This window comes from Brassica napus, chromosome C5, assembly GCF_020379485.1.
Source record: "Brassica napus cultivar Da-Ae chromosome C5, Da-Ae, whole genome shotgun sequence".
In the NCBI taxonomy this organism is placed as follows: domain Eukaryota; kingdom Viridiplantae; phylum Streptophyta; class Magnoliopsida; order Brassicales; family Brassicaceae; genus Brassica; species Brassica napus.
Genome location: NC_063448.1, coordinates 22497237 through 22507474, shown reverse-complemented (window position 1 = coordinate 22507474; position 10238 = coordinate 22497237). Strand labels below are relative to the sequence as shown.

Genomic DNA, 10238 nt, shown 5'->3' with positions numbered 1-10238 from the left:
GCTTGAGATCTTGAATCTCTTGAGTCAAGTTAAACGTCCGAGGGAGGTTCGTCATATGAAAGCGACCATGAAGATCACGCCAAATATCTGCAGCATCATTCAAGCGCAAAATACTGCGATAGATCTGAGGAGAAACTGAGTTCAACAACCATGATTTCACCATACTATTGCATCTAGACCATAAGCGAAAAGTAGGATCGGATGTATCAGGACGAGTGAGAGTTCCATCTACAAATCCTATCTTATTTTTCGCATCTAGAGCAATCTTCATAGCTGCATTCCAATCATCATAATTCGATCCATCCAGTTTAAGAGAAATCAGTTGTAAACCTGGATGATCGGCATTATGCATAAACAGAGGAGATTGATTCGGATCCATCGATTCAGGAGGTATCACCATTCGCGGAGCTCCGGTGTTGCGAGGTTGAGCTACCGGAGGAGAAGGCGGAGGTGAATCATCGACATCGGTGGACCGGATCGGTTTGCGAGTTACGCGAGTCGATTTTCGCGGAATCTTCTTCACCGATACCATCGTGAGCTTGAGAAGAACACGAATCAACGGAAGAATCACGAATAAACGAGCTCAGATGGCTCTGATACCATATTACGAATCAGGACTGAGAGAGAATCGAGAGAGAATCGAGAGAGAAGAGATGAGAAAGTTTGTTACAGATTAAAAGATATTTCTCATTAGTTTAAAATCAATGTACAACGTTCACTTTATATACAATCTATACTAAACCAAACTTAAGGTAAACCGGCAAAAGAAAACCGAATTTAACCAATATAATTTAAACTCTGATAGGTTTTAACCTGGAATACAAAAAAAAAACTAATTTCTTTTTTTCTTTGAAAAGAAAAAGATAATAGCTAGTTTTCATTGGTAGACGCAACCTTCTATATATATTACACAAACTCGAGATGTTCTCTATATATCCATTATATGGATTAAGTTTATCAATGCCAAAACTAATTTTCTTGCACTATCATTATGCTATCAACACTAATAAATTAACCAAGGGATGTAGTCGGGTGAGGGCGGCTCAGAAAATCCCTAAAAAATCCATGTCTAAAACTTTAAACTTAAACTATTTATCTATGTGGCCAGTTGGCATGAGTATCTAACTCACATTACGAGAAACCGGATTTGTTTGGCACCAGTGGACAAGTTTTCGGAGATTAAACGGTCTGGTCTCAACTAGCCGAATATCGAGGATCAACAAAAAAAACACTAATAAATTTCTTTTAGTTGAAATCTCTATAACAAAAAAAAAACCTGATAAGTGTAACCAAAACTCAAAATTTATCAAAGTTAAAGACTTTACATAATTTAAAACACACTGAAAAACAACATTTTAAATAATTATAATTTGCTAAAACGAATTTTAAATAAACCTCGAAATTCAAACATACTTACATTTATATTCTATAAACTAAAATTCAAAACCATCAAACTCAAACAAAATTTGAACCAATAAACTGACTGGACGTCATCACTCCAAAATTAAAATTTATTACTTGTAAAGAATAATAATTAGTTATTTACATAACTGGTTATTGTATCTATCAGCTTAGTTGTAAGATGCACATTTATCTAAGTTGTACAATTAAGATAAATGGACACTTAGACCAAAAAGGATAAATGGACAACCACAACAAAAAGATATTGAAAAAGAAAGATAAAATTAGCGTGAGAAAAAAATAGTGAGTAGTTAATACCGTTGTACTGGTCCATTTAATTGGTCGGATATGACTCAAAGTGGCAAAGACAGGCCAATAAGTTATGTCCTCAAAACCTTGGATTTTACATTCGATAGCCAAAACAGAGGACATGAAATATCACCTATCTTGTATTCAAATTTAAACATGATAAAATCGTGAAAGGTACTTCATCTAATGCATTATTTATCATAAAAGTTATCTTATGTTTAGAATGCTTAATTTTATTTCTTCCAAAAACTCTAATAATCAATCAAACCTTACATTAAAACATTTACAATTTACCAAAATTTTATTAAAACATAGTAAAATATAAAATATACTAATATATATATTTCTCGACAAATCAGATATATTTATCCTAAAAAACATTGCAAGATTTTTGTTGATAGAAACGTAAATTTCATTAATTAATAACGAACAAATAATTACAAGTGATGAACTTAGAAAATTTGAAATCCAAAATGATTCAAGAAGTTAAATTGATGGTACAAACCTCAAAAAAGTTGGTAGAAATATGAGAGGACCAGTTTTGGAAACTAAATTACTGCTAACACAAAGATGTGAAACTCTGCATTGAACCCTAGCCTGAGCGTTCATTTTTTTTTGGTTTTGTTCCAGTTTGTTTTTTCCGATTTTTAGTTTTTTTTTTTTGCTTTACGGATATAGGAACCGTTCAGTTATTTACAGTGTGTTAAAAACCGGACATGACCGGCTGGTATAACTAGTATGTCATTGACTTGTTAAATATACTAAACCCAGTTAGGTTAAAAATCTGGAATTGAGAAAATCGTCAAAACCAGATAAAAACCTGTAAAATCAGTGACCCTGGTTATCATGAAAATCTAGTTCTACAAAATTAACACATAATTAAATATTTTTAATTGTTATTAGGATTGTATAGTTTTATTATAAAATTATAATCAATGTTTGATCACCATCTAGTTCTTTTTCTTAAAGTTTATTTATATTTTTAAAGTTGGTATAGTCCCCTCTTTAGCTCTCATATACAAGATTTTCATTTTTCTATAATCATAAAAATTTGAGATTTCTGTTGTAAAAAAAAAACAGTACGGTAACTTGAATTTTAATATTTGTCTGTTAGCAGTTTCAGTTTTACATAGTATTTCATTAGTTCAGAAAGTTGTGTTAACTAATGTATACACAGCCATGTTTATCTTTATTATTTATTATTTTAGCTAATGATATGGAACAAAGAGTGAACCATATAATTATTATTTTCAGCATTCAGTATGTAAGCATATGATTATATTTTCATAGTTTTTGAAAAATAGAAAATCAGGTCTAACTGGTTAAACCAGTTTGACCAGCAAACCAATAGTAATAGTGAGTTGATGTCCGGTCCGGTTTTTAAAACATGGTTATTTATGAAATTTGGTTACGTTTCGGTTCAGTTGCTTTGGGTTTTGTTTCAGTTTGGAAAAAAATATTAGGAACCAACTAATATCCAATAAATTTTGGTGTAATTCGGTTCTGGTTCGGTTTCAGTTTTACAGATAAGTTCAGAAAATTTGGCAAATGTCTGATTTTCAGTTAAAAATATCGGTAATTTAAATAAGTCTAAATATTCCAGAAATATTTGAAAATTTTGATTTGTTATGGTAATTCAGATAATTTTAAATATTTTGGATAAAAACTATTTTGTAATTCATTTTAGGATAGTTCAGTTTATAACTAGTATAATTTCTATTAGTTTTAAAAATAAATATAATTAATATTTTTAAGTATACAAAATATATTTTGGATATTCGGTCTCGATTCGATTCTGGTTTATTTTTTTTAGTTTGGTTCCGATTTAGTTTTTAAGTTTTCAATTTATATGCCCGGACCTTACTGAATGATATAGATGAGCCCTGAAATCCAAAAGTTGGAACATGCAAAGCAACAAAAGAAAAAGAAAGGCCCAACAGAAGACAAACATCCATAACCTTGGGTGGATGGGTGCGTCCGCTGTGGCGGAAGAGTGACCAAGCCCTGATCCAGCGTCTCCGACTCCGGAGTGGCCAACAACTGTGACCCTTGAACCCATGCATGGATCTGGACAATATCTACGAAAACCCCTTGGCTGCGAATAAACATTTTGTACTTATATAATTTATTTGGTGATGACTCAATGCATGAAGTTATAAACATTTTACTATGATGTTTATTTATTTTCAAATAATTTTTTTATAAACTATACATGTATCTTTTGCTATTGATATTTTATTTTTATGTTTGTATAATAATATAAAATTTCATTTGATAATTTTTTATTGTATTTATTTGATTAATTTGCTATTGAACCTTTCATATATTCCCATCAAAGAATAAAAATGTTGCATAAGCATACATTTCTTCTAACACCTATAAAAATAATAAAAACCACATAGTAATCGTGGATCCTAAAACCCACACTAACTATTTGGTAGTTTTTGAATGTAAAAAGTAGGAAAGAAAAAGGATGTGGACAACAATATCCTTAGAACACAACGATATAATCAGATTCCGGTTGACGAAAATAGGCTTTTACTGATTAAGTGTGATTGAATACAATAATGGAAATGAGATCGAAATACAATTCAGATGGACTACGAAATAGACCACTTAGAGCTTAAGGTCGAGGTTGATGAATGTGGTTAGGTCTCTCTAGGGTTTCACGTGTGTCTCTCTATCTCGATATCTTCTCCTCTTATAAGTGTGTCCCCTACTGATCTCTTTCAACGACCTCTAGATCCTCGGGATCGCATCCTCGTTCATGCTGACCTCGTCTCGTTCTTTATAACATGCTTACTTTGACCGGGCCTTTTTGGAGTCAAACTGATGGGCTTCTCCTTTTATCCGAGTTTTGGATCGAAGTCGAGTACTAATGGTTTGAGCCTATTTTATCTTTAGCTATTTTTGGGTCCAACAGTAATGCTATTAAGAAATTTCTAGTCGGTAACTAGACCTTTTATATAGGACTAGTAAATTATTCATAACTTATATGGAGTTTGGGTGTTAACAAAATTGTGTGTATGTATTTGATATTTTAATTTTATGTTTAATAATAATTATTTTGATGAAATTTTAAAAATTAAATATAGCAAAAAAAAAAAAAACAGACAAGCTTTTGAACTTTCACTAAAAAATAAAAAAAATCATGAACTGATTATAGATAAGTGATGGTAAAAATGATATAAATAAATTAGTCATATTCACTTTGATGTTACTTAATTTAACCAATCTAAAGTAGTTTAGATAGATTTAGATCAACTCAAACTGAATTAGGATGATTGAACCGTTTTAAACTATTTAAATGAAATTATTTAAATGAGATTTTAAGAAAATGGTTTTACATATAACCCATGTTTGACAATACGCTAGGCTTGGGTTGGGTTGTTGGTATAGGACTAACTATTTATTCTAAATCAGAAATTTTACGAGGATTAGTCGGGAATAATTTTTTTTATTAATATATATTAGTTTTGTAATTATATAAAATATAAATATTGTTAATTTATTATTTAACCGCTGTTGTATTTGGTGGTTTACCAGTCATAAGTATCCCGCAAACACATCAATTTCTAACCGCAGTATCATGGTAAAAATTTCTTAAAACCACAACCATCTGCATCCGCATCCGTAACAGCTGCGGTTACACTAGTCTGGCCCTTAGTCGCTAATTTTTTAGGAAGCGTTTAATTATTGCCTAACAATTTCTTAAACGCTGCTATTAACCATACAGTTCACCTCCATAATTTTTCCAAATATATTGGCCCACTTACGTCGGTAAACAAAACAAATACTGGAGCACTTTTTGGAACTGTGTAATAGAGATGAAATAAACTAGGGTTACATATTGTCGTATCCGCAAATATATAGTGATAATCCGTTTATAGAAAATCAAATACGTATGTCCAAGAAGATACGTATTTGATAATATTTATTAAAAGAAAAATGCGGGTGAGAGGGTTTACGTTTTTAACATAGGGGTTTAGAGAGAGAGAGAGAGAGAGGCGGTCGCAGCTATATAAGTTACTGTTTCTCTTGTTTATAAAAACGGATTCCGTTGTCAATGGCAATGGCATCAACCTAAACAAACCCTTCTTCACTCTGTCTTCATCATTCTCACGCTTTTCTCGCCTCCCTTTTATCCTTATCTGATAAACCCATCAAAACCCAGTAACCAAAAACACCTCTTTTCCATTTTATTTCCAGAGATCGAAGCCGCCGGCTAAACGCAGGTCTCTGGTTCACACACTCTGTCTCCCTCTCTCTCTCTGGTTTAATACAGAGGGAATGCAAGCGGTTTTAGTCCAAAAGCCATCCCTTTTTAATACTGATTTGAACCTATAAAACTTTTTTATCTTGCGGTTGGGTTGTTTGCTTGGACAAAGGGATATTAAACCCCCAAATCATCACTTAAGCATTTTTTTTCTTTTAAAAGAAGCTTCGAGCTTTCCCCTGTTTCTAGATTGTTGACTATGAAACAGATAACTTGTTGGGTTTTACTGATTTGGTGGTTGTTGATTTCTTTGCAGGATTAGTTGATTAGATTGAAAAGCAGAAGGAAGAAGATGAAATACGTGCTAGTAACAGGAGGTGTTGTGAGTGGATTAGGCAAAGGAGTAACCGCAAGTAGTATCGGTGTTCTCCTTAAAGCTTGTGGTCTCCGTGTTACTTCTATCAAAATCGGTAACTTTTTCTCTTCTCTGTTACTCTTTTTCTCTTGCCATGTTTTTGCTTACGTGGAGCACTTAATCTCCAGATCCTTATCTAAACACTGATGCTGGAACCATGTCTCCTTTTGAGCACGGTGAAGTCTTTGTTTTGGACGATGGTGGTGAGGTATATTTATAAATAATGACTAATTATTTCTTTAAAAAAACAACTTTAAGAAGACAACTTTTGAATGTTTTTGTTTGATGTGATTTGGAATTAAAAAAAAAAAAAGGTGGATCTTGATCTTGGAAACTACGAGAGGTTCTTAGATATCAAACTAACCAGAGATAATAACATCACTACTGGGAAAATTTACCAGGTTAAGATCTTAGATCTCAACTAACTGGAAGTTACTTGTTGGTTGCGTTAGTTTTACTAAATCATCTTAATTGTCTTTTGTCACAACAGCATGTGATTGCTAAAGAAAGGAAAGGAGATTATTTGGGAAAGACTGTTCAGGTTATCATTAACCTTTTCTCTAACCTCTCTCTATCGGTTGTTGGTTTCTTTTTTAACCTTTAAAGTCTTGTGGTTGTGATGATATTAGGTAGTTCCTCATATCACTGATGCAATTCAAGAGTGGATAGAGAGAGTTGCTGCCATCCCTGTTGATGGAGAGGAGGGTCCTGCTGATATTTGCGTTATCGAATTAGGAGGAACTATAGGTTATACAATTGTTACTCTTCTTTTTATGGCTTTTGCTTCTTCTTCTTCTTCTTCTTCTTCTTCTTCTGTGTAAACAGAGATTCTTTTTTGTTCGCAGGTGATATTGAATCCGCACCTTTTATCGAGGCACTTGGCCAATTCTCTTACCGTGTAGGTAAGTATCCATTTGAATCCGTGAAAGCAAAAGAAAATATGTTTTGGATAATTGATGAAATTAACTAGAGAATCTTTTGGTTGGTGGTTGAGTCCAGGCACAGGGAATTTGTGTCTGGTCCACGTCAGCCTCGTGCCTGTGCTTAATGTTGTTGGTGAACAGGTAGATAATTTTTCCTGAAATGAAGCAGTCATGATGTGACATCATTTGATTCTATATGTCTACATAATCTTCATTTTCTTTTTGTTGTGTCCTTTTCAGAAAACTAAACCGACACAACATAGTGTCCGGGGGCTACGAGGCTTGGGCTTGATACCTGATATCTTAGCTTGTCGGAGCACAAAGGTTTGCTTTTGCTTGCGTTGCGTCTCCATCTTGACTCATAATCTTGTTTCAATTTGAGTCTGATTTAAAAGCATCAAAAGTTTTTTCTTCATTCAGGCACTTGAGGAGAATGTGAAAGAAAAGCTATCTCAGTTTTGCCATGTCCCGGTAAAAGATGCTTTCCTTGTTGTTATGTTATCTACTTTTAAGTTTAAGTCTCGGTTATTTATTACAAGCTTGTGTTTCTTGTTTCAGCTTGAGTCTATCTTCACTCTCTATGATGTTCCCAACATTTGGCACATTCCTCTGTTGCTTAAGGTACCTTCTTCTCAACTAAATGTAATTTTAAGTCATATCATCATGAAAAAAATGCTCAGTGTGTGCATACTCTCTTGAACAGGATCAGAAGGCTCACTTGGCAATCTCGAAAGTGCTCAATCTTGCTGGGTATGTATTTTAGTTTTTTTTTTTTTTTTGTTCTTTGTTTACTTGTTATTTGGTTGGTTTGATTTACGACTCAAATGGATTGGAAGTGATCTCTGCTATTACTGAAACAGTATTGTTAAAGAACCATCTCTAGAGGAATGGACTTCAAGAGCCGAGTTATGTGACAACTTACATGTACCGGTGGGTCTCACCTTTCACTAACTCCTTATAAACCGTAACCTCAATGTCTTTTTCTTAACGCACTAAACTAATTTCCAGGTGAGAATCGCTGTTGTGGGGAAGTATACAGGCCTCTCTGATGCCTATCTCTCCATCTTGAAGGTACCAACTTACACAATCACCTCATGGTCATGGGGGCAGTAGATTTATTTTGCCTCAGCAAACTCACGTTTGGATAACTTCGTGTGGTAGGCTCTCTTACATGCTTCTGTCGCTTGTCGCAAAAAGCTCGTAGTTGACTGGGTTCCAGCTTGTGATCTCGAAAAAGAAACTGAGAAAGAGGTCCGTTAATGACTCTACACATGTATGCCTTTGTTTGTGTTCACAAGTTTGTAAACAAGAATCTTGTCTTTTTTTTTTTTTGGTTTAAGCAGAATCCAAATGCGTATAAAGCTGCTTGGAAGTTGCTGAAGGTTTGACATTTTACCACATTCAATCATCTAGAAGCCTTTCTGCGTGTGTGTTTTCTCGCTCATGTCTATTATCTTCTTAGGGTGTAGATGGAGTTCTTGTACCTGGAGGTTTTGGTGACAGGGGAGTGGAAGGAAAGATTCTTGCTGCAAAATACGCTCGTGAAAACAAAATCCCTTTCCTCGGTATCTGCCTAGGGATGCAGGTCGCTGTCATCGAGTTTGCACGATCAGTTCTCAGCTTGCACGACGCAAACAGCACAGAGTTCAAGCCTGACACTAAACATCCGTGCATCGTATTCATGCCTGAGGTTCTTAGATTCTCCCTCTCTTTACTTGCAATGCATCTGTCCTGCTTAGATCTCAACTGATTTTCTGTGCTTGGTTGGGGTTTAGGGCTCAAGAACTCATATGGGAGGCACTATGCGCTTAGGATCAAGAAAATCCATCTTCACAGTCAAAGACAGCAAATCTGCTAAACTGTAAGAACCATTGATTTAAAAGTTTTACTCTGTAACCGCTACAGGGTTACTTACTTACCATGATGATTCTCATTCTGTCTACTTACAGTTACGGGAACAAAAGCTCTGTGGATGAAAGGCATCGCCATAGATACGAGGTATAAATTTCTATAGTGATTCTTGAATATCTTATTAGTTAAAATGAAAAGAAAAATGGAGTTGTTGATATAGAGATACACAATTGTTGCAGGTGAATCCTGATATGGTTGAGCGGCTAGAGAAGGCAGGTCTCTCTTTTGCTGCCAAAGATGAAACTGGCAAACGCATGGAGGTCTGTTTTTTTTTTAATCCTTCAAAAATCTGTTTGTCTACATTTGCTGCAAACTCAAATCCTTTGACTAATTGGCAGATTGTTGAACTTCCAAACCATCCTTTCTTCATTGGTGCTCAGTTCCACCCAGAGTACAAATCCAGACCCGGCAAAGCTTCTCCTCTCTTCATAGGTTCGGACCCATTCCAAACTTTTACATCTATCTGTCTCTTGAATCAACACATCAAACTCTTACATTCTTTTCTTTCTTTTTTTTTGTGCAGGACTCATTGCAGCATCGTGTGGTGAGCTAGACACAGTCATGAATCCAGCTTCTGTTCATCATCTGATTAGTAACTGTCCGAAAAGCGTTTTCGTCAATGGAACCTCCAAGAAAGCTCCCAATGGCATGGCTGATGTAAGATACAATAACGGATACTGCAACGGCCTCCACTCTAGATAGCTGCAGACTCTCCCTTTTTTACTATCTGCATTAGAATTGCTTCATTTTGGATTTTGGTTTGCTTTTCCCTTTTATAAACTTAATTACGGTCTTTCTTCTGTACATATGATCCAAGCTTTTTTCAGGCTTTTAAGACTCTTTTAAAACAGAATCTATGTTCTGGAAAGGCTCTAAAAACTTCTGAAAATCGCAGTTGATAACCCCCTGCTTTGTTTTTTTTTCCTCTCAAAGGGGTGTCATATGATCATACGTACCGTTGGAATATTTTGTAATCTCGATTTGGTTTTGAGTGTGTGAAAGAAGCATCTGATATATAAATCTCAAAACAAAGACTTAGTTTTTGTTTTGTTTCTTATTTAAA

The 10238-nt window shown here is 34.5% G+C and overlaps 1 protein-coding gene across 2 annotated transcripts; it reads left to right on the top strand.

Annotated features, from left to right (window-relative positions):
• The first annotated feature begins 5683 nt into the window (after positions 1-5683).
• Positions 5684-10238, top strand: LOC106411488 (CTP synthase). 2 transcript variants are annotated; one of them, XM_013852258.3, is made up of 22 exons: positions 5684-5945; positions 6243-6396; positions 6470-6549; positions 6656-6742; positions 6832-6882; positions 6971-7088; positions 7187-7243; positions 7341-7405; positions 7505-7588; positions 7685-7735; positions 7823-7885; positions 7968-8014; positions 8125-8194; positions 8273-8335; positions 8426-8515; positions 8608-8646; positions 8727-8954; positions 9040-9125; positions 9214-9262; positions 9355-9435; positions 9514-9607; positions 9699-10238. In XM_013852258.3, exons 2-22 carry the CDS (start codon positions 6279-6281, stop codon positions 9875-9877), a joined length of 1800 nt encoding a protein of 599 aa, XP_013707712.1. In that variant the 5' UTR covers positions 5684-5945; positions 6243-6278; the 3' UTR covers positions 9878-10238. The 2 variants fall into 2 exon arrangements, with proteins under 2 accessions (XP_013707712.1, XP_022559109.1); XM_022703388.2 differs by lacking the exon at positions 6656-6742.

Coding starts and splice junctions, on each gene's coding strand:
- LOC106411488 (XM_013852258.3), top strand. CDS start 6,279: ATGAAATACGTGCTAGTAACAGGAGGTGTTGTGAGTGGATTAGGCAAA. Junction 7,589..7,684: donor TAGCTTGTCGGAGCACAAAG/GTTTGCTTTTGC, acceptor TTCTTCATTCAG/GCACTTGAGGAGAATGTGAA. Junction 8,647..8,726: donor CTGCTTGGAAGTTGCTGAAG/GTTTGACATTTT, acceptor TTATCTTCTTAG/GGTGTAGATGGAGTTCTTGT.